General features: G+C 44.0%; 1 protein-coding gene across 1 annotated transcript in view; it reads right to left on the bottom strand.

The window, feature by feature from the left end:
• Positions 1 to 25,266, bottom strand: part of gse1b (Gse1 coiled-coil protein b) — a 622,818-nt gene that overhangs the window by 55,078 nt on the left and 542,474 nt on the right. The window contains exons 4-6 of the mRNA XM_069902129.1: positions 23,533 to 23,732; positions 5,600 to 5,766; positions 4,395 to 4,589 (exon numbers count right to left, since the gene is read on the bottom strand). Of these exons, the coding sequence (XP_069758230.1) occupies positions 4,395 to 4,589; positions 5,600 to 5,766; positions 23,533 to 23,732 (562 nt within the window). The remainder of the gene's footprint in view (positions 1 to 4,394; positions 4,590 to 5,599; positions 5,767 to 23,532; positions 23,733 to 25,266) is intronic.

Genomic DNA, 25,266 nt, shown 5'->3' with positions numbered 1-25,266 from the left:
AAAGGCAACTACAGTCTCCAAAGGTGATCAAAAACTTAAAAGCAAGCCCAGCTCTCTTGGTCTTGCACCAATGAAGCAATTAAGCATATCTGAGTACTCAAAAACACTTGTGAAGCCAAATGGGCCATACACTATCGTGCCCTGACATGGGGGAGCTACGTATAAAATGTGCTGTCATTTCTACATGGTAAAACCAAAATGTATACAATTAACCTTGAATAAAATCTGGACTGTGCACTTTAATCACATGAATTGTTTGATTATAAATTTAAACTGTGGAGCATTGGGGAAAATAAAGGAATAAAAGGTGTCTATTGTCCCAAGCATTTTGGAGGGCACTGTTTGCTTAAATTTGAAAAAAGCAAACTACAAAAGTATGAAGCACAAGTTGACTGTATTAGATTGTGGAACTATATTAATAAATTGAGTTAGATGGGCATGCAAACAAGATCCTTAGCCCAAGTCATCCATGCCAACCAAGAGAATCCCATTTGTTCCATGTTCCCCTGAACCTTTCCTATCCATGGACCTGCCCAAATGTTTTTCAAATGTGGTCATTCTAACCACCTCTGCCACTTCCTCTGGCAGCCTGTTCCATGAACTCACCACACTCTGTGTGGAAAAACTTGTTCCTCAGATTCCTATTAATCTTTCTCCTCTTACTGTAATCAAGTGAATATTTTTAGAACAGCTTTTTGTGCCGCAAAATCATTATGGACAGGGATTAAATCTGTGGACACTACTCAAGTGTGGCATCACTTCAAGATTCAATTTATTGTCATAGAAATAAAACAGTGTCGTATTACATGAAATTTCTTTTTCCTTGCGGCAAGGCAGACAGATTTGCTACCGGCAGGAACTGCCGAAGCGCCTCTTACAGTCAGAGAGAGAAGTAAAAGAGGGTTGTACCCACCCCCCCACCGTCACTGAGTGACTGTAGATTTGTCTCCAGTCCTTCCGCAGCCACACAGGGTCCAGCTCCAGATCTGAACCTCCGACACGGTCAGGAACCCCTTCAGCACCCTCGGCACCTCCTCGCATCCCGGTTTTGATACCTGTTATCCCTCTGGCCAGTTCGAGCCAGTCTCCACTAGTCCGTAGCCCGGCACGAGTCTCCCGACAGCAGTCACCAGCAGCCCGCCACATATGTTGGTCAGTCAGCCACAGAGCCCCCGCTGGTCCGCCACTGTAATCACTGTCCCCATGGGTCGCCTCCTCTGCTTCTCCCTCTCAGACAGTGCATGATCTTCTTGTCCTCTGGTTCCCTGCTCCAGTCCTCTGCTTCCCCGGAGTCTGCAGCCCCTGGTGGCTGCTGCCGGTTAATAGGAGCCGCCATCTTGGGTGCAGACCCGCGGGATTTCAACTCAAACCACCGTCGGCTCTCTCAATGGGTTGTTCAAAGCCCGTGCGGAGCTGACAAGCAGTCGACTGGGTGGCTGGATCCCACAGGAGCACTGCATCTCCACTCCCTTGCTCCCCACGGGTCCACACCAGCGACAGCGCTGCCACAACAGTGGCTCCATCAGTGCCGCCATTTCACAAATACTTTGGCCCCTGGTGCTGGGACTGACAGCTCTGTCCAATTGTAACAATGCTTTGCTATTTCTAAATTCCAACCCCTTGCAATAGAGGCCTACGTGCCCTTCTAACTTCCTGCGTTTCCTGCTTGCCAAAATCTTTTGGGATTCACACACACAAATACCTCATTCGTTCTGAGAGAGGTAGAGAAACTCTTTAGTATGACATCAGTAGTAGAAAACAAGTTGGAATCTATTATTAAGTTGCTGCAATCAGCGGATGAAGAAAATAAGAATAGGCGTAGGCAGGACAATATGGATTTACAAAAAAAATCATGTTCCTGAAATGGGTCCCCGTTGCTTAAGGAGAATTATGGAAGTGGAATTCAACAACCACACCAATGCCCAGTGTTCACTGGAGGGGAAACTTTTTTTTGTTTGAGACATTACACTGACATCCTGCCTCCTCTCTCAGGTGTAAAAGTTCCCATGGCACTAATTTAAAGAGACACTGGGAATTTATACCTGGGCATCCTCGCCATTTTTCCCCCCCCTCTCAACCAATATCATTAAAACATTTGATGTGATCATTTTCAGGTGGTCTAAGGGATGGGATGTACAATTATTTGGATAGCCAGGGACTGATTAGGAATAGCCAACATGGCTTTGTGTCTAACCAGTCTTATAGAGTTTTTCAAGGGGGTAACCAGAAAGTTGATGAAGGAAAGGCTGTGGATGTTGTCTACGTGGACTTTGGTAAAGCCTTTGACAAGGTCCTGCAAGGGAGGTTAGTCAGGAAGGTTCAGGCACTAGTTATTGATGGTGAAGAAGTGAATTAGATTTGGCAACGGGTGGACGGGAGAAGCCAGAGAGTGGTGGTGGATGCTGCTTCTCAGACTGCAGGCCTGTGACTAGTGGTGTCCCTCAGGGATCAGTGGTGGGACCATTGTCATCTATAATCAATAATCTGGATGATAATGTGGTAAATTGCATCAGCAAGTTTGCAGATGCCACACAGATTTGGAGGGGTTGTGGACAGTGAAGGTTTTCAAAGCTTCCAGAGGGATCTGGACCAGCTGGAAAATGGGCCGAAAAATGAAAGATGGAATAAGACAAGTTAGAGGGGCTGCATTTTGGAAGGACAAACTAAGAAAGGACATACATGGTAAATGGAAGGGCATTGAGGAGTATGGTAAAACAGAGGGATCTGGGAATACAGATACATAATTCCCTGAAAGTGGTGTTCACTGGTGAACGGGGTTGTAAGGAGAGCTTTTGGCAAATTGGCCTTCATAAATCAAAGTATTGAGTACAGGAGTTGGGATGTTATGGTAAAGTTGTCTCAGACATTGGTGAGGCTAAATTTGGAGTATTGTGTGAAGTTTTGGTAACTTAACTACAGGAAAGATATCAATAAGACTTAAAGAGTACAGAAGATTTATTAGGTTGATGCCCAGACTTCAGGAACTGAGTTACAGGGAAAGGTTAAACAGGTTGTTAGGACTTTATTCCCTGGAGCATAGAAGAATGAGGGGAGATTTGATATAGGTGTTTAAATTATATGGGGAAAGACAGAGTAAATGTAGGCTGGCTTTTTCCACTGAGGGTAGATGAGATACAAACCAGAGGAAATGGATTAAAAGTGAAAGTTTAGGGGGAACCTCTTCCCACAGAGAGTGGTGGGGATATAGAGCAAGCTTTCAGCTGAAGTGGTGAATGCGGGCTTAATTTTAACATTTGAGAGGAATTTGGACAGGTACATGGATGGGAGAGGTATAGAGGGCTTATGGACTGGGTGCGGGTCAATGTGACTAGGCAGAAAAAAGGTTTGGCATAGACTAGAAGGGCCTTGTTTAAGTGCTGTAATGTTCTATGGTTCTATTTCCATGCATGAACATTTGCTGTGAAGTAATTGGCTGCTGTTTCCCATATCCACTGCTCTCCCAATGTTGGCTAGAATGCACCTTGGGACATTCTGATATAGATATGAGGAGCAAGTCAAGAGCAACTGCTATTGCCATATCTCTACCCATTCTGAAGCCATGCTCAGCCACCGGGTGCCAATAAAACCATTTTGGGAGTGGGGAATGTGCTGTTCCTCTTTCCTTCAATGCAAAAGGAAGCGCTGTAGGCCTGAACAAGGTCCTGGAGATAGAGTGGTGAAGAGGCATGGAAAAATTTGGGAATTACAAAACTGTGGCTCCAGCAGTCATGCAGGTTGGTCCAAATGGTGAGAGGATGAGTGCGATGGGGCTGATGGCTGGTTGGGTAGTGCGAGTTGGGGGCACAGGCAGCCCAGATGCAGAAGAAGAACAGAGACAGGTTAGGAGGGCATTGGAATGAAGAATCAAGAAGCAATGGAAACATGGATGGAGCTTTCAAAATTGAATGGAGAGAGGCAGGGATGGAAACTGGGCAATGGAGGTGACCATGATAGGAGGGGAGGGAGATCAGGTTATAGTCGGACAGGAGGCCAAAGCTGCAACAGGCCAGCTCCTCCGTGGCCAGTGACCAGAGAAGGTTGATGGGGTTGGCAGTCAGGAAGTTGAGCTGCAGTGTTCTATGGTTCTATGTTTGAAGTGGTGAGGCTGAAGGCGCTCTGTTGCTGTAAGTGACACTTCACAGACACTGAGAGCCAAAGAAAACATCTAACTGCTGCATGGAGGGAGATTGGTCAGTATGTGGAATGAGTACACCTTCACATTAGCAGTATTTTGTGATCCGCAGAAGACACTGGACATAAAGCAACAAGGTTGATTGTTTTTCAGCAGGTTTATGATGGAAGATTCCTTTGTACAAGAATGGATCCTGTGGTTACATGATGCTGAAGGGTTGATGTGCGATCAGCTCCCCATGCAGCGTGAAGATTTCCCTTACCTGAAAGCTGGGTGAGGGAATGGGTGATGGGCAAGGTAGCTGGAGTGGTAGTAAGCAGTGGCAGCTGCTTCAAGGCCCATTGGTGGCAGTGTCGGCAAACGCAGTTCCTCTCCCGTGTGATATGGCCGGAAGCTGCGAAGATAATCTTCTGGCACTGTCCCTGATGCGACAACATGGGGGACTGGGCGCTGGAGACTGTGGAACAAAATCAAAATAGGCTTAATTTTTACTACACATCCCCTGGAAATAAATGTGTCTTTTTGCTTCCTTTTTGCGACAAACAAATGCATTCAATGTTCAACTCCAAGAATAGATCTTTCAAATCAAAAGTTGGAATAATTATTTATTCAAATAACAATCTAATCAGGGAACCCAATTCCTCTTCAACCATGGTTCATTTAAGGGTGCTGTAAAACAAATAGTTTAGAGTATCTAAATTTGTTTAACAACACCCTTAAATGAACCATGGTTGAAGAGGAATTGAGTTTCAGACTTGGACTTTGGGCCTTGATGGAGAGTCAGATCTAGCTGACACTGAATGAAGTTCTGACTCTGGGAAAAGAGTGGGTCCATGATCTTCCACTTCGTGGAGGTAACAGGGGATCACAATCACATCCTGGTGGCTGGGAAGGGCTGGGCAAACAGCAGTGGCCTACGAGAGTGGGATGAAACAAGGAGAATGGACAACAAATAGATTTTGAACCTCAGCACTGAAAGATCCCACTTCTTACCCAACACGTCAAGTGGCTTTCATCAGATCCACAAACTCCTAACAAGGTACCAGTCAAACATATGACCTGCACGTAGTTTCAGTTATTATTTTTTTCCTGTTGAATTTCTAATAAATCTCCCTCATTAGCTGAAGACCAGTGAGTAAGAACACACAAGGCAGCATGAATGATATGGGCTGAAAGGCGTATTTTTGTGCTGCATTTATTTCTATGTAGTCTTATGCTTCAGCTTTTTCAACATCTTTTCTCTTTGGTGCAACGACAGGTGTTGGGTGACTTAATAGAGGAAAATAGAGGGCTATGGGTGTGAGATAGGGAAGGATGAGATTATATCGGTTGGCACAATATCGTACACTGAAGGCCCTGTATTGTGGTGGAATGTTCTATGATTATATTGACCAAGAAATCTTGGACACCCTCTGCTTTTGCTTTGATAAAATTTTGAATCCTTATGTCATCATAGCATTAACTTACTTGAGAGGAGGAAACCGGGAGTCCTGAACAGCTGTGCTGTGAGAGAGACCAAATGCATAAGGCGCCCCGAGGAGGTGGGATGTAATAGACGGGGCTCCCTTCTCCGAAGGATGCTGGATCTCTGCATGCATTCGTTCTCTGCTGGGACCCCTGGCCACTGGTTCTGGCTGAAAAGATGAGAAAATACAGGTTTTTGAATCTGATTTACAGCTTAGATTGAATGCAGCATCTTCCTTGTCCATGAGTGTCACATTTTCCACTGGCTGTCTTCATTAGACAGCAAAATGTTATCAAAAGTACAAAGTAAGGCTCTAACCCATGGTATGTTTGAACTACAATCATAGCTGAAGCATCATCTAAATGATCTCCTAAAACTAAGCACCAGGATGTTGAGTAAGTTCCAAGGCAAGGACCTCCCCTCCATCCATCCCAGCTACCCTTCTCACTGCCTCAGGAAAGCTGCCAACATATCGAAGGACCCACCCAACCCTGTTGGGCAGAAGATTACTGAGTATGAAAATGCAAACGTCGAGACTGAGGGACAGTTTATTTCCTTCTGTTATGTTAACTGTACTTTTCTCTATATCCTGTACTTGTCAGTAACACCTTTTGACTTATGCTAGCACTATATCCTATACTACCTGGAGAACATGCAAATCAAAGTTTTTCCATCAGATATAGGAGTAGAAATAGACCATTCAGCCCATCGAATCTTCCCCTCCATTCAATCATAAACTGATCCATTTTCCCACTCAGCTCCATTCCCCGGCCTTCTCCACATAACCTTTGATGCTAATCTAGAACCTATTAATTTCTGACTTAAAATGCACCCAATGCAGGGTTGACGTCATGTGGGGTGGGGGCAGGGGGGCATCCATGGCCCATGCCCTCCCCCACCCCAAATGAGTCACTGCGCATTCCCGGTCGAATGCTGCCGCCGCCCTCATCAGTCTGACGATGCTGGAAAAAAAAATCAGTGCCCCCTCCCCACCACAATAATCCTAATGACCCTCAATTATATTTGTTCTGACGCCGACTCTTACCCAATGAGTTGGCCTCCACAACCACCTGTGGCAGCAAATCCCACTGTCTGGCGAAAGAAATTCCATCACATCTCTGTTCTAAGTGCACGTCCTTAGTTCTTGATCCTCCAAAATAGTCCAAATGGAATTTCAACTGGAAGTTGTGCCCTCTTGTCCCAGACTCTCCCACCATGGGAAATAACCTTTCTACATCTATTCTGCCCATGCCTTTCAACATTCAAAATGTTTCAAGGAGATCTCCCCTCATTCCCCTAAATTCCAATGTCTGCAGACCAAGAGCTGCCAAACATTCCTCATATGATAACCCTTTCATTCCCAGAATCATCCTTGTAAACCTCCTATGAACCCTCTCCAATGTCAGCACATCAGCCCAGAACTGCTCACAATACTCCGTGAGGTCTCATAATGCCTTATAAAGCCTCAACATCGCATCCCTGGTCTTATGTTCTATTCCTTTTGAATCGAATGCCAGCATTTGTATTGAATCCTGTCACAAATAACAAAAAAACAATTCGACATACCAATTCAGTCAATACAAGAAATGCTCAGGCTGAAGGTGGGAGCGGCTAACTTTCAGTGCAATTTTACTGTGAGCTGAAGACCCAACTGCACTGGGTGGGTCACGCCTCCAGAATGGAGGACCATCGCCTTCCCAAGATCGTGTTTTATGGCGAGCTCTCCATTGGCCACCAAGACAGAGGTGCACCAAAGAAGAGGTACAAGGACTGCCTAAAGAAATCTCTTGGTGCCTGCCACATTGACCACCGCCAGTGGGCTGATCGCGCCTCAAACCGTGCATCTTGGCACCTCACAGTTCGGCGGGCAGCAACCTCCTTTGAAGAAGACCGCAGAGCCCACCTCACTGACAAAAGACAAAGGAGGAAAAACCCAACACCCAACCCACCAATTTTCCCTTGCAACCTCTGCAACCGTGCCTGCCTGTCCCGTATCGGACTTGTCAGTCTTCAACAAGCCTGCAGCAGACGTGGACATACCCGTCCATAAATCTTTGTCCGCAAAGCCAAGCCAAAGAACATTTGAGAATTCCCTCAGACCAGTCTGTTAGCAGGAGATCCCTAAACTAGCAGTGACCCAATCAACTCCTCTCTGATGTTCCGAGCACAAGCGTTCCTCCTTCTGAGGGAAACTCCAGGTTGCTTTCCCTGTGATTTTTATTTTGTTCCTCAGCTTTCCCCAAACTTTTTTAAATTGCTAGGTTCTCATAGTGCCAATCCAAATGTCCACTCCTTCCTGATATGCTGCATGGTCTCTCACTGAAACCACACTGTGAAGAGGCCAGGGTAAGAATCCTGTTGGCTGCAGGGGGTGGGGCTGTTTCCTGTCAATCTTAGCTCAATGGAAATTAAAAGCTAAATCTTTATATTTTACTGGGGTACCATTACATTGTCTGTCTTTTTAAGTACCTTTCCCAACCAATTGCCCTCTCCTCTCTGGGGGAGCTCCATTCTGATCTCGATTTGCATGTGCTATCTGCTTCTTGCTTGGCTGGGGTAGTTGGGCGTGAAGCTAATTCAAAGTAGAACAGAAGTGAGAAGTTAAAAGAGGAGAGAGAGAGAGAGGTGCAAAACACAAATTTTCCCTTTTTTCTTTTGAAAGCTCTGGACAAGATGCGACAAATCGCAGATTAGATTGCCCTGACCTTCTCCCCTTAGCGCTGCTGACAATCTCTTTGGTGAAGGGCATTGCGTCTGTTTTTGTACAAGGGAAGTGACATTTGTGAACCGCTTCCACTCTCAAGAGGTTGAAATGCTCCATCATAAGCTTATATGCTGATAATTGCTGACCCTCCTGCCTCCTCTTGGCTATCATGTAATATTAAATGCCAGTAACGTCATTTCCAAGGCAGCACCTCAATCTGCCCCATTCTCTGCTTTCACCTTGCCTGGCGAGGTTCTAGCCAGCCCATTCTCTCTCTGGGCCACCTCTTTGTAAAGGCTAAGATGTTCCGATACATTTTTTCACGTCAGTGGGGGAAATGCCACATCTCCCAGACAGCCTGGATGCTTGATGAAGCATTATAAGTGGTTCAGAGCACGTCAACAGAAGTCAAATTCAAAGTTCAGGGAGCAAGTTCACACACAAGGCTATTTTCAACATCAAGCCACCCAAGGAAAAACGATTAAAGTATGTTTTATTTGAGAAACAAGATGACAACGTTATGGCACTTGATTTGAAATGTCAAGTCTAAAGTTCTTCTCAATTTTCTGCCCTCTCTCCTGATGAGAGACTTTTCACAGTTATGGAGTGATGCAGGACATGTATAGCCCTTTGTCTGCACTGACTATCAAGAAACCACTTAAACTAATCCTATTTTATTCTCTCCACATTCCCATCAATTCCCTCTCAAAGGCACATAAGAGTCTGTAGTTGAAAGAATCTGGAGCAATATGCTGGAAGAACTCAGTCGAGCAGCATCAGAGGGAGAGAGAATGGTCAACGCTTTACGTCGGAACCCTTCATCAAGACTGGTTGTGCAGATAACAGATAGTTCCCTCTCAAATTCTACCACTCACCTACTTATCCGTGGCAATTTACCACGACCAATTAATCTACCAACTGGCACTGCTTTGGCAATAAATCTAACTGCTGGTGAACTCAGAGGGTCGAGCAGTATTTGTTGGGGGAGAGGGAACTGTTGGTGTTTCAGGACCAAGAGTGGAGAGGGAAGATAGCTGGTATAGAGGACAGGGTGATGGGCAAGAGAGAGGGCTGTAGGTAATACTGAGGAGATGTGAGGGATGATGGGCAGAAGGAAACGGGAGGGGGGGGGGGGGGGAGTGTTTGGGAGGCAGCGTTGCTTTGAGTGGAGGCAGAAATGAAGCAGGTAGAGCCAGGTGACCAGAATTGCACACAATTCTCCAAAGCTTTATATGGCTGCAACATGACTTCCTTCCTCTTGTACTTAATGCCCTGTCCAATGAAAGCAAACGTCGCATCCACTTCTTCATCACCCAATCTACTTGTGCGGCTACTTTCAAGGATGGAACTCCAGATCCCTCTGCACATCAATGCTTTTAAGAGTCTTGCCATTAACTGAGTACATTCTCCTTACATGTGTCCTCCCAAAAACAACACCTTATACTTGTGCAGATCTCACTCTTATCTGTAATTTCTCTGACAGCCCTCTGCATAGACCACAAACTAACATATCCACCAATCACAAAATGGAATAGTGGTCATTTATATATATTACAAACAACAGGTATCTCAACCCCAATCCCTGCAGAATATGACCTTCAGCCACAGTAACACTCATCCACCATTACCCTATGGGCCAGCCAATTCAAAATCCAAACCATCAACTCACGATGGATCCCACAGCTTCTGATTCAGCTTCTGGATCAGTCTATCATGAAGGATCTTGTCAAGTGCCTTCCTAAAATCCATGGCAACAACATTCACTGCCCTGCACTCATCAAAACCAGGCAGACTATCCCCTAATCTGACCATGTTTTTCCACATATGCATTAATCATTTCTCAAGGTATCCTCTCAATAGCTTTCTTATTACTGATGATGGGTTCATTGGTCTACTCCAGTGATCCTCAACCTTTTCCTTTCCACTCACACCCCACTTCATTTGTTCAAGCAGGGATAATCTGGGACACTATAGACCAGTGGATCTCAATCTTTTTCTTTGCACTCACAGGCCACTTTAAGTAATCCCTATGCTGTAGGTGCTCTGTGATGATTGCTTAAGGTGGTAGGGGTGGGGGGGGGGGGGGGGATGGGAAGGGAAGGCTGATAATCATTGCTCTAGACCTAATTGTTACTGAAATATTTTGCCTGAGAAAAATTGTCATTGGCCCATTTCCTTTGGAGTTCTGAAACCGTGCACATAACGAGTCAATGAGGTACAATTAAAACAGTGGTTTTTTTCAAACTTTTTCTTTCCACCTTAGCCAATCCCTCACTAATCAGAGAGCACCTATGGCATAGGGATTACTTAAAGTGGTATGAGTGGAAAGAAAAAGATTGAGAACCATTGTTTTAACCTTTTCCCTCTTACTTCAGAACATTATCCAGGACTTTTTGACAGAGAAAGCCCCTGTCTTTATGAGGCAGAAATATGTGTTTAAAATGGGGTCGGAATATCACCTTAGGCAATCCCTCACTAATCAGAGAGCACCTATGGCATAGGGATTACTTAAAGTGGTCTGTGAGTGCAAAGAAAAAGGTTGAGATCCACTGGTCTATAGTGTCCCAGATGATCCCTGCTTGAACAAATGAACAACATCGGATCCCCAATTATTTACCTACATCCACCCCCTCCACACACCAACCCCTGTCCTCATGTCTATTGAGCATAGTTTCTATGAGCTCAAACAGCAGATGGCTCAATGAAAGGTCCAAGGCTCCTACCCCTTGCAGCAAGACCAATATAAACCCCCAGTTAATTTAATTTTAATTGATACAGCATAGTAGAAGATCCTCCCGCCCATGAAATTCACGCTACCCAATTAGTCTATCAAAGCTGTATGTTTTTGAAAGGTGAGAGGAAACTAGGGCATCTCGTGAAAAGCCACTCAGGTCATGGGGTGAACGCACATACCCCTTACAGACAGCGCCGGATTCGAACCTGGGATGCCGCACTAACTGCCAGGCTCTCCATTAATTCGAACTGAGAGCCAAGGAAACTTTGATGCAGTGGAAACAAACAAACAATGGCTGAACACATTGCTGCCCCGAGCTCAGTCGCTGACTGGAGGCAACAGAGGTCATTGGTGCATGAACTCCACTGCAGGTCATTGATGATTCTTAAACCTATTGAAGCCCCATATGTGGCCATGGCCCTTTCGCTCTCTTCCTGTGGTTATCAAAACTTCCCGCCACAAGAGCAAGTCAGCTGCAGAGATTGCTCACAAGCAGGAGATTACCATTTAAGCACTTCCCACTACATATCCCTGTAACTAACGGTGAGCCAAAGAAAACTCAACACCACTCAAAAACAAGAAATGGTGGAGATGAAGCTGAACTAATAATGGCTTGAAAAGAAATGGGTGCCTTGAGTTGTCCTTCCCAATCCCATCCTCAAATCTCCGGTCTTCTCTGCAGCCCAATTCATTCAGAATTAGAACCAGAATTTATCATCATGAACAAATTCAGTGTTTTCTGTGGCATCATCATGGCCCAAACATTCATATTATAACCATCTTACGACTTTACTATAAATAATTCTAAAAATAATAGTGCACAAAAAGCGAGGCAGTGTCTTTGGTTCATTGATTATTCAAGAATCTGATGGCAGAGGGGAAAAAGCCTTGTCTTTGAGCTTGGATTTGCAGAAGCTGCCACATTGACATTGAAAAGGAGAATCACAAGGAATGAAAGGGTTATCATATGAGGAGCATTGAATGGCTCTTGGCCTATACTCGTTGGAATTTAGGAGAATAAGAGGGGACCTCATCGAAACATTTCAAATGTTGAAAGGCAAGGACAGAGTAGATGTAGAAAGGTTGTTTCCTGTGGAGGGAAAGTCTTGGGCAAGAGGGCACATTAGAACAGAGATGTGGAGAAATGTCTTTAGTCAGATGGTGGTGGGTCTATGGAATTTGTTGCCACAGGTGGTTATGGAGGCCAAGATCATGGTGTATTTAAGGCAGAGATTGATAAGTTCTTGATTAGCCAGGGCATCAAAACTTATGGGGAGAAGTTTGGGGAGTGGGGCTGAGGAGAAGAATGGATCATTTCATGATTGAATGGTGGAGCAGACTCGATGGGCTGAATAGCCTATTGCTGCTGCTATGCCTTTGGCTATTATGGACAACCATTTGTTAACCAATGACAACCCACTTTAGGCCACCAACTAATTCTTCTTTGGAAAAAGAACTCTTAGTTTAGTTAACGAGACAAACATACCAGTTGAGAGGGTTTTATCTCAGTAATTTGATTTCCCACAGTTCACATCCTGCTAACAACATTATTTGCCATTTGTAAGTTGCCCAGAACCACCACGTCCTGTTTGGGTAAAGCAAAGAGCTTTCCAGATTTCAGCGTCCAATAAACGGTGTTTTTACATCACAGACCTGGTTTTGAGATACTTCGGTTTCCCTTCAGACTCGGGTAAACCAGGCAGCACACAAAACTGGGAGTCTCGGCTAACACTGGACAAGATATGGAAGCAAATGCTGGTGTAATTTACTCTGCTCTTTGTACTTTTTTCCTCTCCAGCCAAAGAAAATCAAAAGCCATCACATCATCCAAATTGCAGGTAGGGGGGCACTATTAAAATAAATAACGCAACGATTTCCGATCTGTTGGCTTATTATTTCCTCTTTTCATCCTACTACTTTTAGAAACCTTTTTTTCCCTTTGGACAAGTATTTGTCATCTTCCCACACTAGCGTGGTACAAATTAGCAGAGTGGGCATTTGGCAAATGTTCCAACCTTCCCTAATATTTATTGCTGGGTTGTTGAGAGAGGGCCCCAAATAATCGAGATTGTTGAGCATTAAGCAAGTAATGCCTGAGTCAAAATCCTCCCCACTTCACATTTCATGTCCCTCCAAACTCAGCTGTGTGGGTCTCTCGCTCTACTTTTGGAGATGAACAAATCATAATTCACAAGGAGAGCATAACATGAAGACATTTAAATGTGTTCCAATATCACAGAAAAGATTAGTGAACAGAAATACACTCCCCAAATATGACCGCAGCTTGTTCAAAACACACCTTGATTTGTTGCTGCACTAAAGGAGCAGTATTTACAGTTGAACTGCCAAACATAATATTGTTTGACCAAAGAGAAGACTGACAGCCTGTTTGTGTGTGGTTGGTTCATACACTGGGTGCTTTGTCGCTGCTTAACCATGCCCAAGACCTTACACATCTGATTTTAACCTCAAGGTACAGAAGATACAAATATGGAAACACACACGCAGGCAACCAGGCACACAGGCAGACGCGCACGCGCACACACACACACACACACACACACACACACACACACACACACACACGTACATGTGTCCTTCTGAGGAGACTATTTAGACTTAATGCTCAATTTAGATTTGGTAAGTCTAGGTAGCCTGGGTAAGTGTAGTCCCAGCAATGATCAAACGCTCAAACCAAACTAGGATAAAGGACCAGTCCATTCACCATGTTCAGCATTCAGTCCACCCAGTAAAGTGGCTGGAGTGTGTAACATCTGCAAAGTGATTACAGTTGCTCATCTGGGAAGATCACGGGAACATTACTATTTGCAACTCTTTCTGTAGGTCATGTGTTATTTTGTTTTGGAAATATATTGCTATTCCTCCATCCTTCTTTGTTTTTCAATCTTTTTATGGGTTTTTAAAAAAATTTCAGATACATAGATTCATAGTTCAGGTAACAGTAAATTAAAAATTATTGCAATGTATGATCCATATTATTGATTAAAAAAGGAAAAGGAAAAAAAATCTTTCACTAATCTAATTAAATTTCTAACCCCAACCTATTATATGAGCGATTACTGCCAAAGTCAGGCATCAACTACTAATTTCAAAACTAATAGGTTCAGAGGAAAAAAAATGAAAAGGGGGAAAAAAATTAATAAAGACCAAAAATAATTGATCTGAAAATAATTTAAAAAACCCAAAAGAGAAAAAAAAAATTCATTTTAGTAGTTGAACACCTCACTTTCTGTAGAGAGAGGGATGCCGTCAAGTCTGATCACTCTTGTGTCTGTGTGGGAGGGACAACATCTTTCCACCACAGCCAAAGGAGCTTCTAGCAATCAGGGAAGCAACCACAAGGAATTGAGATGAAGTCAAAATTAAGTCCATTGGTCCGCTCATTCCAAAAATAGCAATGACAGGGCTCGGCGACAGATTTATATCAAGAATTAAAGAGAGTTTACTAAATTCCTCTTTCCAATCGTTACAAGGGAGGGATGTCGCCAGAACAGAAGACATAAAGTTCCTTCCTGAGTTATACATGTATCATATTTAGAGGATATTTTGGGGTAAAATTTAGCTAATTGAACTTTGGAGTAGTGGGCCCTAGAGACTACATTATATTGCAATAAGGAATGTCTAGCAGCGAGCGAGGATGGAAATAGAACCCCATGTATTTTCAGTAAACAGCTGATGAAAATCATGTTCCCAAACTTTCTTAATATTTGATAAAGAACTATCATTAGATCTTAAAAGTAGTTCATAAAGGGCTGAAAGCGGTCCTTTCTGATTAGGTCTAAAATTAAATTCTTCCAAGGTTAAAATTGGGGAAGCCTCAATGTTAATGAGTTTAAGAAGCTCCTTAATAGCGAAGAAAACAAAATGTTGAATAGGTCATTTAAATTTGGTAGATAATTTCTCAGGCAAAGTTTTGGACTGGATCCAAGTCCAAGAAAGAATGACTACCCAACCTGGCTATTCCTCCGTCCTTCAGGATCTCAGTCCTGGAATCCCTCTGCAAAAACACTGTGAGCATACCTTTGCCAGATGTTCTGAGGCACCTTCACAATGGTGGCTCACCAATAGCTTCTCAAGGCAGCTCAGAGCAACATTAAAGGCTTTCCCACCCACTGAAGCCCAAGTCTTGCGTATAAATAAAAGCACTACAGACTTCACTCCACGAGCTGAATGATGCTCTGAATGTTGTATCAACTTGTTCACTCTGCTGTCTCTGCAGTTCATGTATCACCAACTGTTTCTCCTGCCTCGAAGGAAAAGGATTTTCTGACATGCCAAACAGAAAGATTTGAAAGGATGTCTGGAAGGAGGAGAATCCCATCTTCTGGCTGTGCAGGTTCTACAGAAGAGACCTAGGTCACCTCAGCTTCACTATGTTCCATTTGCAAAGCTAGATAGTTGTAAACTTTGACTGAGCAGACCTGACATGATATATGAGTTCTTGTGAACCCAGTGATCAGGAGGAATAAGTTTTAAAGGTGAACTTTAAACAGAGTTTAAAGTTTAAACCTATATAACAGAGAAGAGATGTATAACAAAGTGGTCAATGCTATGAGATAGATAAAGTGAGATGAAGCACCGAATGGAGGTAAACAAGGAGCCTGTTGTTGCTGAGCAACTAGTCGAGCACACACAAGTGCTGGAGGAACTCAGCAGGACACGTAGCATCCATGGAAAGCAGTAGATAATAAATGTTTGGGGCCTGACACTCTCTTCTAGTTTTATGTGACCCAATTCAGCAATAATTGGTGGTGGAAGAGCAATATAATGTGTAGATTTTCTCTTTAGAGAGAGTTGACTATATAGGAGCAGAAATAGGCCATCAAGTCTGCCCCACCATTTAATCATGAGCTGATCCATTTTCCTGCTCAGCCCCACTGCCCAGCCTTCTTCCTGTAACCTTTGATGCCCTGGCTAATCAAGAACCTATCAACCTCTGCCTTAAATGCACCCAATGCCCTGGCCTCCGTAACCAACCTGCAGCAGCAAATTCCACAGATTCCCAAGTATGGGGTAGAAATTGAGTGGAATTCCCCATTCCACACCCTGGCTACTAAGGGTTACCCTTTCTTTCAATTCGGACTGGACGTCATACGATTTTCTTTCCTGCTCATTTCTCATCCACTTTATTCCATGGCTGAAATACTCACAGAATGTGGGAAGGGGGGGGGGGGGGGGGGGGAGTGCTTGGTGATGCACCTAGCTGCCCACAGTCCATGAACTAACTAGTCTGCTGTGGTAGTTCAAGTAACTGTCAGTCATGTGACTGTATGTCCAGCGTCATATTTGGCTTGGCAGGTCGACTTCTCCCCTGAAGGACATAAGTGTACTAGGCACGTTTTTACAACAGTATCAACACTGGCTGTACAATCTGGATTACAAGAACTTAATTGACCAAAATCTTCCTTGACTCTGAAAATACTCAAACTCGTGCCTCTGGATCTTTTGTCCAGACTTAGCCGCTTGGGTTACGATATATTTATTGTATTGGGAGACAGGAGATTCCATTAATTAACTTCATCTCGGAATCAAAAAACTTTTTTTCCCCGGTTTAAAAATAGTTTCCTATTTTCTAGGAATTAGCAGTTTTATTCAATTTGGGATCTGGATAGAAAAGTTCATTTTCGAGATTTGACTGAATGCCAAAATACAGATATATATAAAAACAGATAATAGCTGAGGCCCTGTTACCAACACATGACACTGTTCCCAGGTCCCAATAGTGAGATACTAATCCCTCAGTACAAGAGGACGAAGACCACTGCTTCATCCACCAATTCGGCTCATCAGCAGAATCGATTGTGTTAGACGGGGATTGATGTGCACTGGAGAGAGTCCAGTCGGAAGAAGAAAGTTATAGTTTTACAATGCAGAAACAAGCCTCTTGGCCCAACCTGACCATAAGCTCGTCCCATTTGCCTACATTTGGCCCATAGTGTCTCTTAAATGATCTAATTGTACCTCCCTCTAATACTTCATCGAGCAGTTTATTCCATTTACCCACCAACTGTGTGAAGAAGGTTCCGCTCATGTCCATTTTATATTTTCCTCCTCTCTCCTTAGGCCTGTGCCCTCTAGTTTTGTATCAATATCCCCAGGAAAAGCACCTTGACTATTTATTCACGCCCCTCGTGATTCTGTACACTTATTTAAGGTCACCCCTCAGCCTCCTGTGCGCCAAAGAAGGACAATTGACCTACGTCATATTTTGAGTATAACACGAACAGATGATCCCTTCGATTAAGGTTGCCTGGAAAACTAAATACTGCAGTCCTGAGTTTCGGGAAACAGTGAGGTGAAGAAGAGAGAAAGTAATCTGGAGGTGACCGTGCAAATTTCAGGCATAATTAACTATTTGGAATCAGCATCCATTAATTTCATAATATTAACTGTATTACCATTGCTATGCTTGACCTAATTCATTCTCATTCTTCTCAGTGGCAGGTCAAATTCAGAGTTCAGATTTAATGTCAGAGAACATATGACATCATATACCACTCTGAGATACTTTTTTCTGCGGTTAATCTTTAACCACCCAGGAATCAGAATCTTTCATTCCCTACTTAAGGATGTTTTCTTGGGTGCATTTTTCAACTTTTAGATCAAAGTTTTAGATGCTATTGAGCTGCAGGTGAGATCACGTGAGTCGGAGGCTAGAGTGAGTGAACTGGAAGTGAGACTTCTTGGTCGATGGAGAGATGGAGAAATGGCAGTGAAAGAAAAATGTTGCCCTCACGAGTGAACTAGATGGCCTGAGGAGCGTGTGAAGTTACGGGGTCCTGAAGAGGGATTGGGGAACCAGTTGGAGAAGGACCAAACTCAAGAGAGAATGCGAGATTCAAAATTCCTTTATTGTCATTTAATAGTACAGAACTCGTAATTCAACAGAAAATGCCTTCCTGCCTGCCATAAGACAGACAAAGAGTCACAATTAGTGTTGCCCAGAGTCCCTTACAGCGAGAAAGAGAAGAAAGAGAGTGAGAGAATACTTGGGCAAGTGATGATGGCTCACAGCTTGGTGGCCACAGCTCCCTGTCCAAATGAGTAAGACGTGCATGCAGATCCAAGCCTACTTGTTGTGCTGACCTATATAAACCTACTTAACAATCTAAACCTTCCCTACCTCACACCCATAACTCTCTATATATTGTACATCCACATGCCTGCCTATGAGTCTTTGTGCCAGCCTCCACTACCAACTCCAGCAATGCATTCCAGGCACCCACTACTTTCTGTTTAAAAAAAGCGATCCCTGACGTCTCCCCTAAAATTTCCTCCCCTCACCATATGCAGATGTCTTCTGGTATTGAAAAAGATGCTGGCTGTCTACCCTATCCATAATTTGATAGACCTATAGTGAATCATCTCTCATCCTTCTCTCCAAAGAAAAAAGCCTCAGCTCTGTTCATCTTGTTCACATTCTTCAACCCAGGCAACATCCGGGTAAATCTCCTTTGAAGCCTCTCTAAAGCTTCCACCTCCTTCCTGTAATGAGGCGACCAGAGCTGAACGCAATATTCCAAGGGCGGTCAGACCGTTACTTCTTTTCAACAGGTTCAAATGGCATTAGGATACCACGGCAGATGTTTAAACCTTCCTCCACATATAGGCAAGTACCCACAGGGCAGAGTGGGACATGAGGAAGCAAGGTATACTCAACATAAATGGCTCTTCAGCCCCATCCTTCCCCCACATGGGCTGTCGGGCGTCATCCAGCATTTTCCCGCTTTGTTTTTTCCAGTGTCCTGTTATTTATTTTTATTCCAGCCCTTTATAATCCTTTCAGATTAAATTCTGCGTCCTTCAGTAGAATTCACCAAACAGACAGATATGAGGGAAATATTCTGAATTTTTTTTAATGAGAAGAAAAGGTGGCACCACATTTCCTGTCTGTCTTCGCACTAAGGCGGATTCCTGTGGAATGATTTAATTGGAGCTCCACAGAAAGGATCAAAAGCAAACCTTTGGCTCCAGTGCTTTCAGTGCCTCAGGTGAGGGTGAGGTGATGGTTAGGTTGTTTGAACTGAGCCATCTGAAAATAGAAGGGTTCTAACATTAAGTGAGCTGATGGGAATAGGAGCCAAGATTGACTGGAAAATGCTTTAGAATGAAGACTTGTCATTCACCAATATGTTCTGAAATGTATGTATTTGATTTTGATTGTTAATCCTCCTGTGACACTGCCCTTCAGCAGCCGTGATGTGCCAGGTTGTTCTGTCAGGATGGCCATGTTAATGTTTATGACCCACATGACTGGCGTCACAACCTACTTCATCCAAATCTATTAACATATCCTCCCCAGAGTAACTGCTTGGTTGTCTTGCAAATGACGGACTTGGCAAGTGCCAGTTACATCCGGGAGATCAGACTGGGAGATCCTGTCATTGAGCAACTTCACTCCATCCACTCCAACAGAGGACATTGCTGTGGATCTATGTTTCCAGAGATGAGTGCAGTTTGAAGAATTTGTGAACTAGATGGGATTTCATTACAATCCAGGAGTTTCATGGTCATCTTTATTGAATCTAGCCTTTTTAAAAATAAAGATCCAGATAGTTTCATTTTAATTTCTCCAGCTTCTGTGGTGGGATTTAGTACATCTCTTCAGATCATTAATTTGAATTATTAATCCAGCACTTAACCACGATGTTATACTTTCAGCATCAAACACTGCATAATAAATACCATCATAATTACAAAAATCTGTTTCAGGTTTCCCCTACCACCACCCTCCTTCCACCAACCTGCATGGCTTGAGCAGAGATCTGAGTCAGCCTTTCCTCATGGTTAAATTCTCTCCGATTATCTTTTTAACAAGCTCTTACTGTCATACCTACATTTTTCATGTCATACAAATGTTTCTATTGTGGATGGAATCGATAGAAAATGAACTCTAATCCAGGCAATATCGGACACCGAGGTGAAGAGAAGAGCTCCCTTAAATCTCCCATGGACACAGTACCATCAACAGTTATTGTCCATGTTTAAATAGGGTGGCATAGTTAGTGTAGTGGTTAACGCCAGCAACCCAGATCCGGATCTGGCATTGGCGCTCATGAGTTTGTATGTTCTCCCTGTATCTGCCTGGGTTCTCTCTGGCTGCTTTGGTTTCCTCCCACCCTCCGAAACGTATGGGGGTTGTAGGTTAATTTGGGTGTAATTGGGTGGCAAGGATTTAAATGACTGGAATCGGGTTCTACTGGGTTGTAAATAAAATTTAAAATGTAACTTAAGAAGATGGTAGGTGAATGGATTTATGCAAGGATTGCCTTAATAATTTCGGGGTCTGTAGTTGCATTCATTAAGGATGTCAGATTTCCCAAACAGTATTAGTGAGCCAATAGTTTCATGATCATTCTTAATGATGGAAGCTCTTATTAAAAAAAAAACACTGCAGGCATGGAACAAATTGGATTAAAATCCCTAGTATTGAATCCTGTTTGTACAATATTCATCCAGGCGTTTGTTACTCTGACTGGAGGGGATAGATTGGGCTGAAGGGAAGTAGCACAAAGATGTGACAATTTCAAGTAGAAGCAACTTAAATTTTCCAAAATAAGAACAACATTTTCATTAGGTCACTGCAGTACACGTGCAGCGAATTCTGCTGTTCAATCACACTTCACAAATTATTGCCTCACCCTAACAATATAGCACAACTGAGCAAGATATGAGCGTTCCTCCATAATACCCTGACTATTCAAATACCTATCAATCTCTTCCTAAAATTCACTCAAGAACCAGGCCTCCAAATTCCAGAAGTTCACCATTCTCTGGCTGAAGAAATTCCTCTGCTTGAAACACGTGCTCTTCAACCCTGACTCTTGTCCTAGACTCCCCTACCATGGGAAACAGCTTTGCTACATCTACTCTGTCCGGGACTTTCAACATTTGAAAAGTTTCTATGAGGGCCTCCCCCCCCACACCCCAAATTCTTCTGAGCTCCAAGGAGTGCAGTCCATCAAATGTTCCTCATATCCTGATCCCTTAATTCCAGTCCTGAAGATGTTGCAATTGATGCTTGTAAAAGGCTGTTGGAAGTGCATCCTACAACTGCGATCGAACCTAACTTGCATATTCAAATGAACCTCTGCTCGTTTTAAGTGTTCAAGGCCTAAAAACTCAAGAGGTGAAAAGCTGCAGCAGAACATACAACATGCAAGCCTGCTTTCCCATTCAGGATTTCGGTTACACCACATTGCAGATTCTCCTCTGCCAGCTGGAGTCCATAAGACTATGAGGCCATAAGATATAAGACCAGGGCAGGCCATTCAGCCCATCGAATCTGCCCCAGTATTTAATCATGAGCTGATACATTTTCCCACTCAGCCTCACTCCCCTGCCTCCTCCCCATAACTCTTGAAGCCCTGACTTGGCCTCCACAGCAGCCTGCAGTGGCAAATTCTGAACTCCAAGGAGCCATCAAACATTCCTCATACACTAATCCCTTCCCTTCATTGCAGGAATTATTCTTGTGAAGCTGTCCAATCTGAAGCTGGATGACGACCGCCAGAAATTCAGCCACCAGGCTGCGCCCCTCATCACCCCCCCCCCCCCCCCCCCCACCAATCACCCCATTTCCTTTTAACTCAATGCACCTCTGATGGCAATCAAGAAACCTTGATGGCTGTGCCACCAGAAGAAGGTCTCCTGATTGGAATAGAAGGCCATAAATCAGATAACGGCAGATAAACTCTGCTTGCTTTTGGACCCCATGAAAGTCTTTGGAAAGGAAAGAAAACAAATACTTTGAGCAACCATTTGGCCATCAGAGTGACAAATGTCTACTTGTCATGCAGTACCAAATCAGTCAAGTTCTTCTCATTAACGAGACCTTTTATTCACAATGCAAGACACAAGAAATAGATTTTGTATTTACTCAGAAGCTTCTGAACTGATTTGGTTTACTGAGCAGGATCCTAATCAAACAATTAGCTGCAACACTGAATGTTCCTGTTCTCAGTGTAGCTGAGTGATAATTTGATTTGCGCAGAGTGGGCATTCACCTTGGGGATGGGGAATTGCGCTGGAATCTAAAAATCTCAAAGCTCCCTTCTAGTTACACCATGCAAAGAATGAAAAGCCCCAGGGACCCAAGGCATCGACAGAGGCTCAGTTGGAATATGGTTCAGCTGCAAGTCCCAGTGCGGAAATTTCAACACAAAAAGTCCAGGTTGACACTCCCGTGACTGAGGACACACTGCTACGTCAGAGGAGCCGCTCATTTCATGAAGACCCGGGTGCCCCCTTAAGGGGGTGCCAAAGATTCTGAAGAAAAGTAGTGGAGGAGAGAGATCCCCAATATCTCAGCCAATACTCCACCCCACAATTAGCAACGTTGTGTTGGTCAGCACGAATTGGCCTGCTGAACTTTCTGCATTAAAACAGTGACTACATTGATAAGTACTTCATTGTCTGGAAAATGTACTGAACCATGCTGAGTAGAACATTAAAGTGTAATATAACGGCGTCTGTTTGTGGGAATTACTAGTCTCAGCAAGTGCGGCTGGAGAGAGTTGCTTCTGGCTAAGCCCAGTCAGCCATCTTCTGACGTATGTAGCATCTTGAGGTTAGAACTGATAAAGTGAGGACAACACAGTGGCTCCTTTCCTCCCATGGTTACAACCAATACACTGGATAGCAACAAGCAGTGGCAGCTGGGAAATGGGCAAAGCTTTAAAGCAGGGAAGAAAATTACCTTTTAAAATCTTCAGCCCTAACGAGAAAGTACGGCAGAGAATCGGGCCCAATTCCCAGTGATTGCAAGAGAATAATGTCATTCACTTGTACGTTGAATGATTCTATGGGGGCAGAACCTCATGAAGAGCAGTTCCCAGAAAAGGACGGAAAAGGTTCAGAGAGATCATGGCCTGAATAGGACTAGCTTGGATAGACAACTTGGGCAGGTTGAATTGTAAAACATTTATATGAGACCACAGCCTAGTCCTCTAGCTCAGCCACTCAGCTATTCTCAGGCCCCCCCCCCCTCCCCGACCCCTCAACTCTGTTCAAAGTTTATGAGTCCCTTTCCCTGGGAAGCATTCAAGTTTTGGGTTTCTTCCATATTTACATCTCCTGCTGACTACATAAAAATATTTTTAAAAAATTATGTTATGTGAGGTGAAAAGAAAACAAGCCTTTTACTCAAATGTGTGGTAGCCCCAGGTGGCTGTGGGGTGGGGTCCCCGTTGAGAATGGCTGCTCTAGTTCACATTCTGTACATCTTGGGCTTCATCACATGGATGTGGGAATCATAATAATTTGAAGCCTGATATGCTTGCAATACAAAAATTAAGGGAGGGGGAGGTGAAATTCAACTCCAAAACAACCTCTTCTCCATCTGACCCACAAAGTGAACACTGTGGGACCTGCTCAGCTTTTCCAGCACTTTTGTGTGTTGACTGCAGTCATAGTGTCCGCACACTCTTCTCCATTCTAAAGCCTTACATTTTCCTCGCTTTTGGCAGTCCCCTTACCTGCTTGCTCTCACTTCGCCAGAGTCCATTGACTGTTTTTGTTGGGGCAATGGTGACTACTGGAGGAGTGCTGGGAACACTGTGCCCGGCTGGTGGAACAAGGATGGTCCCAATCGGCCCTCTTTTAGGTGTGCTGGCAGGAGAACTGTGATTGGTGGCCGGAGAGGAGATCGGTGAGGACTCGCTGCTGATCGACGATCCTGGAAAACAAAAACCCAAAATGTTCAAGTGACTGCTCAATTAAAAGTCTTGCTTTGAAAAGGGTTAGAAATGGCAGCTACTATTTTCCATGAATCGATAATAATGAACCTAGAGCTGACTGACCAGTTGGTTGCGTGAGGTGTGTTGGACAGGCCCTATCCTCCACACTGCAACAAGCTGGGAAGAAGATGTCAGGCTGGAACAACTCAAGGCAAAGGTGGCTCCTTTGCTGCACCTTCTACAAGTTATCGGAGATGCTATCTTACGCTTATGTTAAAACATAAGAAATAGGAGCAGGAGTAGGCCATTTGGCCCATCGAGCCTGAACTGCCATTCAATAAGATCATGGCTGATCTGATGAGAAGTTAATTTCCAGTTACCTGCCTTTTCCCCATATCTCTTAATTCTCCTACTATGCAAAAATCTATCCAATCTTGTCTTAAATATATTTTGTGAGATTGCCTCCACTGCTTCCATGGGCAGAGAATTCCACAGATTCACCACCCTCTGGGAAAAGCAGTTCCTCTTCATCTCCATCCTAAATCTACCACCCTGAATCTTGAGGCTATGTCGCTGAGTTCTCGTCTGACCTACAAGAGGATACATCTTATCACTATCTTATCTAAGCCTTTTATATGTTTCTATAAGATCTCCTCTCATTCTTCTGAATTCCAGTGAGTACTGTCCCCAACAATTCAATCTCTGCTCATAATCGATGCTTTCAAAAGAGTCAGGCTTGAATGATATGGAGAGGCTGGAAAGGCAGGGACTATCATTGGTTTATAAAATCATGAGGGGCACAGATGAGATAAATAGTCATCGACCTTTTCCCAGCATCGGAGAATCTAATCAGAGGCCATAGATATATGGTGAGAGGGCAAAATTTAAGAGAGGGCCACCTTTTCACACAGTGGGTGGTGGGACAAGCTGCTAGAGGAAGTGGTAGTTGGGTACAATGGAACATTTTAAAGACATTGAGATGGATAATATCCAAGGGAGTGGTGAGGAAAAAGGAGGCAGTCTGAACTTTTGCTTGCATCTGAGTGACGTGGCTTGGACAGGACACATGCCACAGGCCAGATCAGGCAGCAGACACAATGGGCACTGGTGATCATCGCATTTTTATGTCTGCAAGGGCAAGGCTCTAGATTTGTAAGCATTTCAAGTTACCTTCATCTGGGGATGGTGACTGGCTAGGATGGGACTGCTTGGAATGGGACAGCTCAGGAAGGGACTACTCGAGACTGCAACCACTCGGGATGGTGACTGCCCGGTTTGGTGACAGCCAGGGATGGAGACTGACCAGGATGGGTTCACTTGGGACAGCGACCACTCGGGATGCTGACTGACCACCTGGGACAGTGACCACCTGGGACAGTGATTGACTGCCCAGGATGGTGACCACCCAGGACGGTGATTGACTATCCAGGACGATGACTAACCGGGACGATGATTAACTGTCCAGGACGATGACTAACCGGGACGATGATTAACTGTCCAGGACGATGACTAACCGGGACGATGATTGACTGC

This window comes from Narcine bancroftii, chromosome 10 (genome assembly GCF_036971445.1).
Source record: "Narcine bancroftii isolate sNarBan1 chromosome 10, sNarBan1.hap1, whole genome shotgun sequence".
In the NCBI taxonomy this organism is placed as follows: Eukaryota; Metazoa; Chordata; class Chondrichthyes; order Torpediniformes; family Narcinidae; genus Narcine; species Narcine bancroftii.
Note: the sequence above shows the minus strand (reverse complement) of the source record. Positions and strands in the feature narration are given on the sequence as shown.